Genomic DNA, 15,598 nt, shown 5'->3' on the forward strand with positions numbered 1-15,598 from the left:
GCGTTAGAGAGACTGGACGCGTGAAAGAAGGCAAAACGTCTTCAGAGCATCCCCTGCAATCACCAAAGGCAAGGCACACAGAAAAGAGTAATTACGGGGCTACACGAGGCAGCACAAAACAAGTGTTTGCCTGTGGGCCGGTATGCCGTGCAGGAAGCACAGCTGCTAGAGCCTCCACCAGCAGCGCTCATATGGACACGCATGTGCGTGTTCATGCAAATGTACAAACCACAACAGTCGACGGCAAGAGAGAGAACACAAACTCTGCGAGGCAAACACTGACATCCACCCCTCGACGTAGAGCACCGACAACACCACGCACGAGCACCCCACATTCACCAAACAAGTTTCTGCTTTTCTGCCATCATCACGTTCATTCAGCCGTACAGCATGCGAGTCAAACGCCAGTTTAGCCCGGCGTGTCACAGGCCCATCGCCGGGTGCGAAACAGCCGCAGGCACGCGTTACAGCGATGCCGGCCCAGCCACCGGGGCACGGCCTCTGCCGCAAACCACACCCATCCGCCTCGCCGGCCGCCACGCTGACACCCTGCCATCATATGGATCGTACAGCCGTGATCGCTGCCGCACGCCGCTCCGACACAACGCGTCCAGGACCCGACCGCCGACATCCGTAGCGGCACGTCGCTCTGACGCCCCACGTGACAGGCGCTTGGCCCTGCCACCACCAGAGGTGGCCCGGCGCCGGCAGGGATAGGGGCTGCCCAGCTTCCCCGCACAGAGCGGGGGTACTGTGCGCAGCGGCCACGCACCGAGGCATCCCCCCCCCCCGTCATCAAGGAGGGGTGGAAGGAATGAGTCTAAAGGCAAAGACACACACACAGTCATATATTCCCTCCCTCCCCTCCAAAAAAAAAAGAGAGAGCAGAGGACAACAGCGAGCAGCGCTTGAGATTGTTGAGGCACAGGCGCGGCATGCGAGGAAAAGAGAGGGGTGTGGTCTCCAAGGAAAGCCCACGAGCACAGCAGTGATAGATAGGGAGAACGCGAGAACCAGAAAAGCGACTACGTGAAGGGGGAGAGAGACGTCTCAAAGCTGAGAATCCCCATACACAAGAAGGCAACCGACAATTAGGACCTCAAAGCGCTGCCGCTGCCAGCACAGCGATCGGCACCGTGCAGTGACAGTGCAAACGAGATAGCGCGGGCGCAACTGACGATTGTAAAGCGGAAATAAACAGAAAAAACAGAACGAGGGGAGGTAAACGGAGAACGACGTGGGTAAAGAGGTGTGAAAGGGGTGAGGGGCTGAAGAGCGAGAGGGGGTGAGGAACCAAGACACTAACACACGAGACAGGCTTCATAAATGTGCAGAAGAGAAACCCGTGAAAGAGAGAAGCACTAAAAACATGCAAAATATTAAAGAAAGAGCAGAGGAACTGCGACGCAACGGGGCTGGCACGCACAAACGCATGAGCACGCCTTCATGGCAGCGCCTGCTGATACCCAAGAATAAGAAAGGGGAGAATAGGGGAAAAAACCGTGCAATTCAAGGGAGCAGCGGTAAGATATCGACACCGCAAAGCTCACAGATCGCTGCTGCTGCTGCTGCTGATGTGTGTGTGTGTGTGACTACGCGCACACGTCTGTACACGCTACAGAATTATCCGCTTATAGTGCGATGAAGAAGAAAAGTGCGAGTGCAGCTGTGCGCAAGTGAGAAGCGGAAAGGGAGGGAAGCAACAGCCGCTACCAGTGCTTCTGCGGGTGTGGACCCGTGTGCACACGTCCCTTTCGACTCGTCGTGCATCCACTCTCCCCCGTGTGGTCCCACCATTACCACCATTATCCGCATCAGCCGTGCATGCGGAGACCGAGAGAGACAGACAACTAAACCCATACTTCCCTGCTTCTCCACCCCACATCGATATGCTCTCTCCATCCCATCCTCTCTTCCTCCCACGTGTTTTGTTTTCATACGATTCCCTTTTGGGGTCTGTAAGCTGTCCCACTCCTTCATCGCCTCAGAGATGCTTACCTGCGCGTACGTGCCTACGCCCCTGTCCTTCACTGAGGAAGCGTGCTAGAGCAGGCAGGCGTGCGCAGGCATCGCAACGAGGTAACCCCGCTCCTGCTCGCAAGTCCCATTGCTTCTCTGCTTTGCCAAGAGTGGTAAGCGAGCCACGTGCGCACACACGCACGCTGCCCCGGCACCGATGGCCTTTGTCAGTGGGTGAGGGAAGGGGAGGGGATGTGCGTGGCTGCCGCTGTGTTAAGCTATGAGGAACTGCGAGAGAGAGAAACGACAGGTATCGGGTAGAGAAGAGAAAGAGAGGGACAAGGGCGACTGTGGCATCTCTCTCTCTTTCCCGACGGATCAGCAGAGGTAAAGCAGGACAGCAGTTGCAAATTGCTCACAGCAGCACAGTCGTCAACGTTGCACCAGCAGTGAGAGAACGGGGAAGGGGGGATGGGAATTTTTAACCGCGGAAGGAGAGAGAGGGACAGGGGTATGAGAGATCCGCTACTCCTCTACTCTTCCCGCCTCCTCCTCCCGCACCGGTTCCCCAAGCCCGATCTCGCACAGTAAAGTGAGGCTGCACAAAACAAGGAAACACAAGCAGCAAGAGAGTCTATTGAGGCGAAGCGCACGCGTCAGACAACCAGCGCTACACTCAATTGTCCCACGAGACGTGTTAGCACCGTGAAGACAATGTGCGCGCGGTGTCGTCATGAGAGAGAAACGTACAGCCACCGCACAGGCGGTTTTGGCAACTCGTGCAAGCTCTCTCGCTCGTCCGTGTCACTACTTCCTACCCAAGCTCCCTCGGCGGCATCCATCGCCATGTGCTCATTGTCTGACGTGTGCTAAACCATAGCGAGACAATTGCGTTTACCCATCCTCAGTTTGGAGTGTGCTTCACTGCCCGAGGACTTGGCCGTACTGCGTGCATCACTCGTCTTGTACGGTGGGTGTGCTGAAGGACAGGAGGGCAAACGGTAGGGCGACACACGTCCGGCAGCGATTCCTCCAGCCGCTTGCATGGACAGTCGGCTACAATGGTGGAAGATGAGTGGTGAGCGGAGGCTACCGTCGGTGTCAACAATTCACTCATCGGAGATTACAACGGTAGTGTGCAGGGGGTGGGGGGAGGGCTGGGCCAATAGCTACGGTGGTGGAATTGTGGGCGAGGAAGCGGTGGTTGAAGTGGTGGACGTAGCGGACTCCATTGGCGACTTCGTGGGCGTCGGAATGGCAATCGAACCGGTTGTGACCAAGTCGCAAGTCAGCTGCCGCGGCTTTCGACCGTCAGTGATGTTGATGAAAAGGAGGGGTAGGAGCTAAGATAAAGGTGGTTGTGTCACTGCGTCCCACCGCGCGCGCGTGCTCGACGCTGGATCTCGACGATGACGATGCATCATCCTTGGATAGCGGCTGCCCCAAGGAGGTCCCAACGACACCCTCATCTCCTCCCGCTACAGCGACAGTCAACCTTGTCGCTTCTTCCGTGGTACCAGCACCGGGGGAGTGCGCAAACTGCTCTTGCCCAAAGGAGCTTCCTAGCGCTGACGTGCGGGTGGTGGTGGTAGTCATACTATCGGAGCTGGACCTGCGTGAGCTGAGGGCTGATGCGAGCTCCTGGACTACCTTTTGGGTGAACAGCAGAACGTCCTCCTCGGTATGCAGAGGTGGAGGGAGGGCCATGGCACGCTGGAGGCAGATCAACAAGCTGTCGTGCCACCCAAGCAGCTCGAGAGCGACGCAAAACGCAACCTCCTCGAAGATCGATTCCGCACCCTCGTCATTAGCGCAGGCAGCGCAACGCAGCGCAGCATGGTGGATCATCTCACGCACTTGTGCAAGGAACTCACTGAAGAATCTGTGCTCCTGCTGCTGCAGCGCGGCCGCCCAGCAGAGCATGGATAGCATCAGCTGGTTCTGAGTGATGGACTCATCGCTGGAGCGGCGTATGCTGCGCACCATGCAAGCAGCTTCCCACTCCTTGTTCACGCGCTTGGCTGCGGCCCAGACGTCCGTGAAGTCCTCGACGGACGCGACAGGAGAGGTAAATAGCGACTTGCTCCTACCGTTACCGCTGCTGCTGCTGTACGTAACATCATTCGCCTCTTTGACCCCTATGTATGCGCTGAAGAGATGATCCAGAGACGTGGATGAGTCGTGTGCCAGAAGAGCACCCCACTCGCGCGCAAACTCGGCAAATGCAGTGGTGGAGGTCGCCATTGCGGTGCTGGTGGCTGAGGGGGGGGGGGGGAAGCGGCTGCGAGTGCCAGTGCTCGGCGGCAAGCACAAGATGAAACGGGAAAGGACTGGATATGGTGCTGGGGAAGGGGGGCTGAGCCTGGTGGGGTGCCACAAAACTAAGGCGCGAGAAATGGACAAGGCGGTGATGGTGATGAAAACAACTGTGCAAGTCTGTTTGTGTGGTTGTGTGTATGCGTATGTCTATGCGTGTCTGTTTAGCCTCTTCCAATGCACTACAAGCGGTCCGGTTTGCATGTGTGCGCGTATTGGCAGTGGCGGACGGAAGAAAGAGAGGACGGGCCAGAGAAGAAGTGGGAGCGAACGGGAGGAGCGCGGTGCTCTTGGTATTCACACGACACCCCATACATGCACGCACCTGCGGTTCTGTGGGGCGGGCAGGCGCGCACTAACGATAATAAAGCGCTCTACGACTAGGGCGGGGCCCCAATGAATGTAGGCAACCTCTTCGCGGTGTTTGGGAGCCAGTATTCCTTCACGGAGGAAGCCAAGCGCCGAAGATCACACAGCGAGGGCTACTGGGTTGAACGCCCCCTCACGAGGGGCGGAAACGTCGTGAGCGCCTCCCTCGAGCGCCGGGTTTTGCAGCCAGCCGCAGCTCTGTAGTTGAGAATGTGGCAACTTCGGTACGGAGGAGTCGAGCCTAACCCTGGACCCCTCACGATCGCACAGGCGAACGCGAACGGCCTGAGCAAGGCCAAACAGCCCCCACTACCCGCAACTGAAGCGGATCGTTACCTCCTTCAGGAGGCGAAGCTCTCGCCAAGTCCTGCCAACACCTGGAAGGCGCCCGGGCACACAACCTTTTTCAGCGACTGCACCAACCAGGGCGGCGGCACGGCAATATTTGCACACCAAAAAGAAGACGCGCAATCCCGAAGGGTCCAATGGAAGCCGCGGGGTGAAGACTCGCCCGTCGAAGGGACTATCGCCGAGATGGTCTACCGCGACCCCGCGCCAGGTACCGGAGGCATTTCGCATGCCCCGCAAAGCCCCGGCCACGTCGAGCACCCACCGCTTCGCGGGTACCCTGGGAGGCTTTCCTTCGCTGCTCTGTGGAAACTTCAATCTTCCCCCCTCCATCCCGGCCGTGCCCCGCAGAACAGCCAGACACCGCCGACCAGTTTGTTGCCCTGTTTGGCGACACAGGCTTCATACTGAAGAACGCGCCGGGCATCCCAGCATATTCCCAGAGCGGCACGGAAAGCGCACTGGACTTGGCGTGGCCCCAGGACGTCGGGGTGGCCAGCTGCCGCACCAACCGCACAGCGGATAGCAAGCATAAGTTTCCCACTTCTGCTATCACTCCGGTTCGTGGAGCCCTACTAACCCCGTCAGCCCCCACATTCCCGAGGGTGTTTTACAGCCGGAAGGGGGCAAATTGAGGCCATTTCGGTGAAGCACCAAAAGCTGTGAGGCCGTTGGGAAAAGCCACTCTGGACGAGCACAAAGCATCGTTCAACTCTGCCTCCCTGCGCACTATCAAGCGCAGCTGTCCACATGGCTGTCAAACTTGTGGGGTCGTGCGGTGGACCGCCGGGACGGACGCCGCAGACGAGCAAGTTGCAGCTGCACAATCAGCTTACTATGTCAACTCGAACAACCACACCTTGCGCACACACCAATAACGCAAGCATGAGAGAAGCTACGTCCTCAGGCAAGCCCGCAAGGACACCTGGGGCCGACGGATATCAAAGGCCGATCCCGGCCACCCTGCCCCATGGTCGATGCTGCGAACGATGCACGTTGCACTAACTATCCCTCCTGTCCATCAGGCGCCTCCCACCGCTGACGGTCGCCCTGAATACACCATTAGTTGCAAGCACCGCTTGCTTGCGCAAACCCTATTGCACCGTCCCCCGCTCCCCGCCAATCCCTCCAGCCCCCTGACATTTTCAGCATCGCCGCCCACTATTTTTCCCTTTCCGGGTCATGATTACGCTTGGGTCAATGCCTTCCCCCATTCCAGAGGCCCCTGCACCCGAGCCCTCCCATCACCCCCCTCCTTTCCGCTCGGTCTGCCGCCACACAAAGGCCACCGGCTACATCCCCTTCTTCCCTGTCCCCTCTTGAAGGCACACCGAGCACGTGCGCTCGCTCTTTTCTTTCCCTCCTGTCGGGGTATGGCGTGACGGCAAATTGAATGAAGACAAACAGGCGAGAGGGAGAAGATCGCCTGCCCTCGGGCGAAGGGCTCGAAGCAGCCGGGCAGCAGGGCCGGATGGCATCCCCAACGAGGCGCAGCGACCCCTTCCCCATGGGACCAAAGCGCACATTTTAACCCCCATTAAGTGGATGTGGGTTGCCCACCTTGTTCCCCAACAGCGGAAGAATGCGCACGTTTCACCGCCACCAAAACCTGGGAAGCCACAAGAACAACCTCCGCCGCACCGGCCAATTAGTCCCACCTCCTGCGTCTCCAAACTTATGCGGCACATGGCGTTAGCGCGCTTATTTCATGCGCGCCAGCCCCATCTATGCCAACATGCGCGTGGGCGTGACTACGCCACGAAAATGGTGCTTTCCAGGATCACAGACACGGTCGAGATGCATAGAAATATCCATTACCACGTGATGATCGGCAAACGCCCGGGCAGGGAGCAGCAGGCAACCCACCAAGCAATGCAGACGTTAATAACCGTGGTGGATTTTAGCGAGCCTTCAACAGTGTGGATCCCCCGATTCTCGCGAAGAGACCACAGAGTTTCCCCGGCACCCGCTTGAAGCACTGGCTCCGAAACTTCCTTGCACACCGCTATGCGCAAGCAAAGCTTGGAAACCCATTAGGCAAACAGTAGGGCCTAATGGCTGGTGGCCCCAAGGCGCCGTTCTTGCACCACAACCACCCCCCCCCCTGCAAGCCACCGCTCTCCCAGAGTTGTCGGTAGCCTGATTTCCTGACGCCCAGTTCGGCATGTACGCGGACGACCTGACCATCACCATGTCATGTCGTGGGCGGAATTCTGACGTAAGGATCGGCAACGCGGTCCCGGGAAAAGTGGCAGCGCGATCAAAAGACAGCGGCATGCAGATAAATCTGCAAAAAGGCGAAGCCCTGTTTCGCACACACCCAAGCCACACGGACGAAGAGAAGGTGTTCGACCCACTTCTCCTTGGGGGGCACGGGGTCACTGTTTCACAGTTCGGTGGCGGCAAGAATCCCAAGCCTGTTGATCTTCAACCGGGCACCCGAGCCAAATACAACGCCAGTTCGACACATGCGCAAAAGCGCGTAGGACTGCAGGGGGGGGGGCGTTGTGTCGCGTTGAAAACCGCCGGTTTTGACCCTCGCCGCACGATATGAGGCAATTTGTCTTTGGCCATGGCGATCCCAAGCTGACGTACAGCCCTGCGGCTGGATGGGGGAGACTGAGGGACACGGCCAATCCCAAGCTGATCGGCCGGCGCGCTCGTCTTCACTGGCTTGTCACTAGTCTTCTCTCTGCTTGTGATGGAGAATCAGTGCTGCTAGAATCCGGCCCCTTTCCCATGCAAATAAAAGTGTTTCGAGGACGGCCCATTCCCTTCAAGGTAACCAAGTTCGCGGAAACGGGGTGGGTCTTTCGCAAACCCCCCGCCGCCAAAGCCCCGTTTCCCGCTGGCGAGTAGGGTGGGGGCGGATGGTTTTGTTGACGGGCTGCTTGTTGGGAATGAGCCCACACCCGCGCGAGGCCCCTCTGCATCAACTCCCCACGCACCCCGGCGCTGTGCACTTTCGCACGGCGTGTCCATTGGCATTCGTTCGCCTTTAGACCATTCACACATTGTGACAGAGGGCAACCGTGCCATTACAAAACATGTCGCATCCATAGACACCCTCCGTGGTTGCCCTAGAGCACCCTACGCCACAGCTTCGGACGGCAGTGCCCGGTGACACTAGCACTGCCCGGCGGCTGCCGCCATCCTGCCACCCAACCCTTTTAGCACGACTGCCCGACGAATCATCACCGAGGACTGTGGCCCCCTAGCTAGCAGCCGCAGAGTGGAGAGCATTGCAATGCGCAGAGGTCTTCAGAAGCTCGTCCCTCCCAATGCGGGGCTGTGCCGGGAGAAAAATGGTTGCTTCTTTACGTGGGCGATGGCCGGTCCCTTTTGGTTGCGCTGGGCGCAGGCCTCTTTGCGCCAAACCTCTGCAGTTGAGAGGAAAATCCGCTCCTGCCCACCATTCCCGGTGAGCAACGGATGGGGAAATTCACCCCCGGTTTGCATGCGCACGCGCAGGGATTCCTTGCGACGAGGTAGCCAATACGGCCGCGGCGGAAGCGGCTGCTGAAGGTCTCTATGCCTCAGCCCCAATCCATCCTGCCTGCATCATTGGCCTTCGCTCCTTCCATGCAAGAGTGCTGGTTAACGAATGGAAGGCGCAACTAAGGGGGAGGGGAGGCGCGCATCGCTTCCACTTGAGTGGCGGTCGGTCTTCTGGCCTGTCCTCGCTGGGCCTGTTAACGGGGGGGAGACCTGACTCCTTTGGGGGAAGTGGGGTTGTCGAGAATTCGCTGCGGCGAGCACCCCCGCCTCGGATGTCTTTTCTGGGCTGTGGGAGACTGTGCCCATCGTTTTCGTTGGCGCAGTACATCGCAGGAACAGGTGACGGCTTTACGCAGTGCGCCGTCAGCGGGGAATGAGGCGCCGAGAAATCCCCGCAGGGCTCGAAGGGATCCCAGAAGCACGTCCACCCCGTGGGATCGCTGTAAGCGACTTCCAGGCGTTACAAAACTGCGTGGGGCCTGCGCGTGCCCGTTCTTCGGCCGCACGCCCTTCTCGAGAGTGGGTGGGCGAGGCCCTGTGTGGCGTGGCGACTCCCCAAAACCCGGATGCATGCCGAAGCAGAGCGCCGCACTCTGTTAGGCGTTCTCTTCTACCTAGTCCGGCCGCATGTTCGGCCACCAACTCTGCTCCTGGGAAGAGTGAGTCGGTCAGTCAACTGCTTTGGTGCCCTGCCCTTGCTGAGTGCAGCGCGCGAAGCGCAGTCACAGCAAAAATGCTCAGTCGTAAGCTCCTCTGGCACTTTCTTCACTCGAGGCGGCTCATTTGATTCGCGGAGGCCGCGCCGGCTATCGACCCTGTCGCCCCAAAACGTGGGGGGAACGGAAAAATAGCGCCGGGTTAGTCAGAGAGAGAGTGAGTGAGTGAGATCGAGGAAGAAAACGCAACGCACTTCGCTGTGTGGATGCGGGCTCGCTATCCTCTCCGCGTACGTGTCCGTTTCCCGCACAGCTGAGTGGCTCTGCAGGAGCGAGCGCGTCTGTGCGTATGCTGGTCTATTACCTGGTCAACTGCAGATGAGCTGCGCTTTCTCTCTTCTCGGAGGAGGAAAAGCAGCAGTACACAAAGAGGGGAAGTAGGCAGGGTAAGGATAGGCAGCACACTGGGGAGAGCCATGAAGGGCGACAAGAGCCAACATCGTACAGACAGCAACGTGCGCCACCCAGAGAAGATTCCAACAGGAAAGAGGGGGTGTGAAAACGCAACACGCAACCAAAGGCACAAACGCCCATATGTGGGCTACAAAACCAATCGCACCGATCTGCATCAACGCACGTGCGCACAACACGCCTCCCGCCAGAGCGCCACAGCCAAGTCCCTCGCGTCAAAGAGGGTGTCCCGCCATCAGACCCCCAGCAGGTGTGCAAGCAGCATTCCGGTCACCCAGACGGCAAAGGTCTGCGGCAGACTCGATCAAGACACGCTACTTGCGCGGCTCCGAGTCACCCTTCTCCAACGCCGCTCCCTCGCTGTATATGGCAGTAGTAGGCTTGCCAAGGTCGATCTGTGCCGCGGCAGCAGCAGTGCTGATTCTCTTCAGCCGCTCCACCTCCTCTACTGCTTTCATGTATGCCTGCGCCTCCACCTGCCGCCGCGTCTCCAGCTGCATCGATTGCTTATTCGTAAACTTGCGCAGCGCGAAGATGTCTTTCTGACGCCGCCAGCACCGCAGCACTCCGTACAGAGAACCGGCGGTGATAGAGAACCAAAAGATGATGTACATGGAGTGCACTACGGGGGTGAGGTGCACGTAGGTGACCTCGTCCACCTCGCGGCGACGGGGCCACGCGTGTCCACGCACAATGCGCTGATCGTCGCCCGAGAAGTCCTCCAGCATCTCCACGTAGTAGTGGTGGGCACCGTGCTTCTCGGCATTCTTCTTGAGGTGGTCAGCACCCCAGCGGCGGCGGTAGTAGGCCATGGCCATGTTCCACGGCCGCATCGCCATCCACGACAGGTCTGCTGCCACCGGGCCCTCGTTGTCTGGGCTCGGACCAAAGAGAAGCGACCCGCCCACGAACTCCTCCTTGCGAAGAATGCCGCGGACTTGGGCAGGGGCAAAGCCCTCGCCGATGTACTGCGTCAACATCGTACGGTGCTTTCCAGCGTCGATCGGCACCCAGCCACGGTTCACCATCACAAACTTGCCTGTGTTCGCGATCTCGAAGGGCGTCATGACAAGGAAGCCACCGCGGCTCTCGTCTTCGTTCGCAGCGCCCTTGTACGACGGAATAGAGCGCGGGCCGACCAGACACGACCCCTCGTTGTCGAATGACCCGTCAAGGCTCACTCGGCGGTACTCGCACTCGTTCACTGTCGAGTTCTCGGGCGGCAAGTCCGTCAGCGGGCTCTTCTCAATGTTCCTGTGGTTCTCCATCAGCTGCTGCTTCTGGCCTCTGCGAAAGATCTGCCAGACACCTGCGTTGAAGGACATGACACTGGTGCACAGAAACATGATACCCATGTAATCGGGCCTCATTTTCGCTTTTCGCTAGCTGGGGTGGGGGGGGTGGTGATTTTAGCTGCGTTGGCGATGTTGCTGCGGTAGATGAGGAGAGTTAAACCGCCGGGGGAGGAAGAGAAGAGATGGCGAGGGGACAAGGTGTGCGAATGACAGAGAGCACGATAGCGACAGCCAGTGAGAAGATGCGCGTAAAGAGCGTGGGTGCACGTGAGTGGGTGCGAAGAGTCTGTAAAGGGTGTAGTGCAAAAAGGGTGGAAAGGATGAAGCTGTATGTGGCCAACATACGTGTCAGTTTAGACGACTAGGACGAGCACGTGTGCAAGAGGAGGGGGGAGGACAAATGCCACAAGCGCCAGAGACAAAGCCCGACTGGCACGCTGTCAATGAGGTGGCCGAAGAGGGGGGGGGGGGTAGAGAAAAGGGTCAGGTGCACGACGGGAGGAAGAGGAGAGGCTGGAAGGGTGGAAAAATGGTAGGAGGCAGGGGAGCATTCGCTCAAGAAGGCGTGTTGATAGGCCGGTGGAAGGCGCGGGTCACTTCCAGCGAACCACATCACACAGCACCACTGTGACACCCCTGCATCGAACGTAATTCTTTCATCCCTCGTATACCCTTCTCGTACTCCTACAGCGTGGAGAACAAAATAGAAGAGCTGTTGAGAGAGACATTCAGGGGGGCATCACCTTGGGCAGTCATCGCCACCAGTGCATCAAGCACTGCACAGAGGTGTGGAGAGAATAACAAGCGTGGTTTTATCTACGTGGGGGGGGGGGGGGCGAATACATGTTCAGCTGTATTGCTGCGTGTCTGATGAACAGGCAGGCACCCTCACCCCCCACCATGTGGTGAAGTCGAGAGGAAAAGAGGAGTCGTACTGTCAGCTGCGAAGTATGTGGAGCGGAGCGGAGCGGAGCAGACAGAAGGGAAAGGGAGGGGAGTGGGTGGCGGTAACAGCGTGGCGGCCCACACACATATACACACCAGTCCGAAGCAGCAGTAACAGTGGGGGGAGGAGGAAACAACAGTTGACAGCCACCAGCTGCCCATCCTCCACACCACATACGTCTCAGCACAGGTACACATGGAAAAAAAGTGTCTAGAAGAGCACAGCCGGCACACTGCAGGGGTGAAAAGATCGGAATAAATAGACACGGAAGCTTCTGTGAGTACGTAGTGCCCCACAGTGGCGCATCACCGCGCCCACCCAGCGCACAGTTACACACTCGCACGCCGCCTTCTCTCACGAGGGCGCCGCGTGGTGCGCCGGAGCATCGCCGGAGAACGAGCGCAGATGCGGCGACACCTCCATGTACAGCCGCTTCATCTCGAAGAAGTAACTCCGCGACTCCTCCAACGCCGCCGCGTAGATGTCGCACTTCTTCCGCAGATGATGCAGCTCATCATGAAGCGCTAACACCTGAGCCTTGGAGTCGATCTTTTCAATAGCCTCGCGACACGCCTTGGCTTCCAAGCTGTAGTGGTTCTCGTCAAGCTGGGATTGGCGCCGTTGCGTTCGCTCATCTTCGAGTTTGCTCTGCAGCTCCGCATTTTCAGCCCTCAGCAACTGGTTCCGCAACCGCAGCTCTTCAAGCTCCTTCATATCCGCCGCCGTGAGTGTGGGGCTGCTGCTAATACGATCGGTGTCAGCGGGGACAACAGTTGATACGGTGGCCGCTTCGGTAGTAGCGGCAGCGAGCTGCGTTGAGGAGCCCACACCGCTCATCGTCGCTGGTGGAAGGAGAAAAGGCCAGTTGAGTTGATATCTGTATGAATCGCCGTGAGCGCGAGGGAAGTCGATGGAAAGGGCAGCCGACCAACCCAATTTTACTTTGTAATATCTGAAAAGGGGAAAGGCGAGTAAGTGGGGAGAAGGGGAGTGAAAGGAGTTGAGCATGCACACGGATAAGCAGAGAGGAAAAGATAGCTACGGCAGGTTGGAGTCGTTGATGGGACTCGATGGTGCACGCCTCCACGCACATATCCACTCTTGAGTCGCCCCTTGGAACGCCATCTGTGCGTTACTGTGTTTCCTGGGTCTCGAGAGTGCGAAGGTGGCTCAAAGATGACGAAGCAAGATAGGAACAGAGAAAAGAAGGGGGCGCGCATGCACACATAGACGTTCGCGTGCAAAGCTGAAGAGAGACGGACAGTGAGGAGGAGGGAGTCGGGACGCCACGTAGAAGAGAGAACGGTTGGCAGCACGCGAATGCGTCACGTTGAAACAAAGAAGCGTGTGACGGATAAAAGGCAGAGAGAGATGGGGGGAGCCAACGACACAGGCGCAAACACAATGAGCACAATCCGATCCTTGGCGCCGTCGTTGAATGCCTGACAGTACCTCGCATCCGAAAAAGGTGGAGAGATGGCAGAGATGAGGAAGCGGAGAGCGCACCAGCTGCTGACCACTTCGCTTCGCATTTTTCTCCGCTCTAGACCCCTCACGGAATCCGCCTCCGCTTCTACAGCGCACCCGACATTTCGCTTCTCGATGCCGCCGTGTAAGTTGACAAGCTCAAGAGCAGGAAAGAGGGGGGTGGCAGAGAGAACCAAAGACGCGCAGCGCCCACCCACCCACCCCTACCCCTGTAGACACACAACGAGAGATGAGAAAGAGTTGAAGGAAAGGAACAAAGAGAGCGAGTCGAGAGACGCTCACACACGTATACACTCCCGTATGCAGTACGGGGTCGTCGCGTGCGTGTCATCATCGACCGCCAGGTTTTGCGAGGTACACCGGCATTCATCGCGCGAGCCACCGCCACTCCCCACCACATCAAGCCAGCGGCTTGGTTGATCTCGCTCCTATCTGCATTCCTTTGGCTGCGTTCGCGCTGACGTGATGGTGGCGCTCCTCTCACTTTCTTCTCCGATAAAGATCACCTGCTCTGCAGCTCGCTACCTCTCTCCGTGCCCATCCCAACGGCAAGGTACGCGAGGGAGGCAGGAAGTGAGGGAGCAGCTGAGGAAGCAGAAGGTGGGTTGAGTTGATTTTGGTGTTAGGATGAGTGGCGGAGGAAGGGGAACGGCGGTACCGTGCGCCCAGCAGAGAAACGTGTAGGAGTGAGTGACAAGGGGAAGAGACTTGAAAAGGGGGGAGCGGAAAGGAGGGAAAAGCAAGACGCAGGGCGCAGGAGGTGTGAAGCAACACGGCCACCATGAAGAGGGAGTGAAGTAATCTAGGCAAACGCGAGCATAGACAGACACAAAGAGAGAGAGAGAGAGAGGGGGGGAGGGAGTAGCGAAAAACAGAAAGGGGAAAGAAGAAAACAAACCAAAAAAGGCGCGAGTGGATAACACAGAGAGACGGTGAAGCGTAGCCGTGAAGCACAGCGCTGAGGGAGAGGGGGGGGGGAACGATTGAAGAATAAGGAGGAAGTAGAGAATAAACAGCGCGAGAGATGATGGTAAAATGACGGTGAAGGCAATTAGTCCATGTGGGCTCTGGGGAATGGTCTTATTTGACGTGGGAAAGGGGGGATTGAACGGGGACGAGGAAGGCGGATGTGGAAAACACTAAAGAGAAGACTGAGCTCAACCGCCTACGTGGGTGTATACACGCCTTGGGTGTAGGGAGAAGGGGTGCCCCGGTGATTACTTTTCCTGCGCAGCTGAAAGGAGTATTGCAGCCACTGTGCAGGCGTGTACACACCAAACAAGAGAGCATTCCAACGCAGGGGCAAAGGGCGGGGCGTGAAAGGCGAAATGGATTACCTTGTCTGACAGGTCGACACGTCTTCACGCCGCTGCTGGCCCCGTTACGCACCCGTGCCCCCCCCCCTCCACGTCGGCCTCGTCTCCCACAGCGAAGTGGACGTCTTCTCAAAGAACCGTCATGTCGTCCTTCTTGGCTGAGTACGCCGCCTTCGATACGGGAAGCTCTGCGGTGCTGCGCTGGCACGTGGCGGCGCGGACGATGGTAGTTCTGATCCGCAAACGACGCTTTGGCATCTGTCATCCACGTCAACGGCTTTGCACGGCATATCGGTGAGGATTCGAGGAATAAACAGATTGCAGTCGTGCACCGTCACTGGCGTTGGCGTCTCCTTGTTGGATATCAGCGCACACGAGAGAGAACAGCAAGCGAGTAGAGATGGGAGCAACAGCTCAGCGAGTGTCAGCCCATCCGTCTGTATGGGCTGACACTCGCGCATTGCGTGTGAAATTGAAATGTAGACAAACTCGAAGAAATGAAGAGGGGAGGAGAGGAGAGGGCGACAGGTGACGTTGTCGAGTTGTCTGTCTCCTCTTTTTCCAAGCTCTCATCGGTATCGGCATGTGTGGGCTTGGTGGGCGGCTGTGTGTCCTCCCTTCCCTCTAAATACGCCCTATATGCACCTGGGCTGATGTGAGTAGGACGAGGCGTCTACAGCGGCAGTAAAACACCAGCAGCAACGCCTCACAGCAGTAAAGGATGCGCGCACAGCAGGACGTCACGGGGGAAGGAGTGGTAGGAAGAGGCAAACGCGGAGGGGAAGAATCAATGAAAAATACTCCAACAACGTCGTCTAGAGCAGTCGAAGTGACCCCCACCTGTGGCACAGACCCCCCCCTCTCCCTCACCCCACTCAGTGTAGTCATCCCTATCTCTTCCGCTCCTATGCATGAGTGGGTCGCGGTGGGCACGCG

At 58.2% G+C, this 15,598-nt stretch overlaps 3 protein-coding genes across 3 annotated transcripts, besides 2 other annotated features; all 3 read right to left on the reverse strand.

Moving 5' to 3' along the window:
* Positions 1-369: 369 nt before the first annotated feature.
* Positions 370-777: a repeat region.
* A 2,493-nt stretch (positions 778-3,270) lies between these two features.
* On the reverse strand, positions 3,271-4,203 carry LPMP_130100 (hypothetical protein; the record flags this gene model as incomplete). Its single annotated transcript, XM_010698791.1, has 1 exon — positions 3,271-4,203. The coding sequence occupies one exon, from the start codon at positions 4,201-4,203 to the stop codon at positions 3,271-3,273; it is 933 nt and encodes a 310-aa protein (XP_010697093.1).
* A 1,120-nt stretch (positions 4,204-5,323) lies between these two features.
* Positions 5,324-6,628: a repeat region.
* A 3,303-nt stretch (positions 6,629-9,931) lies between these two features.
* LPMP_130110 (hypothetical protein) lies at positions 9,932-10,987 on the reverse strand (the record flags this gene model as incomplete). The annotated part of the gene is made up of 1 exon (XM_010698792.1): positions 9,932-10,987. The coding sequence occupies one exon, from the start codon at positions 10,985-10,987 to the stop codon at positions 9,932-9,934; it is 1,056 nt and encodes a 351-aa protein (XP_010697094.1).
* A 1,225-nt stretch (positions 10,988-12,212) lies between these two features.
* LPMP_130120 (hypothetical protein) lies at positions 12,213-12,572 on the reverse strand (the record flags this gene model as incomplete). The annotated part of the gene is made up of 1 exon (XM_010698793.1): positions 12,213-12,572. The coding sequence occupies one exon, from the start codon at positions 12,570-12,572 to the stop codon at positions 12,213-12,215; it is 360 nt and encodes a 119-aa protein (XP_010697095.1).
* Positions 12,573-15,598: the final 3,026 nt, after the last annotated feature.

This window comes from Leishmania panamensis (genome assembly GCF_000755165.1).
Source record: "Leishmania panamensis strain MHOM/PA/94/PSC-1 chromosome 13 sequence".
Lineage (NCBI taxonomy): Eukaryota > Euglenozoa > Kinetoplastea > Trypanosomatida > Trypanosomatidae > Leishmania > Leishmania panamensis.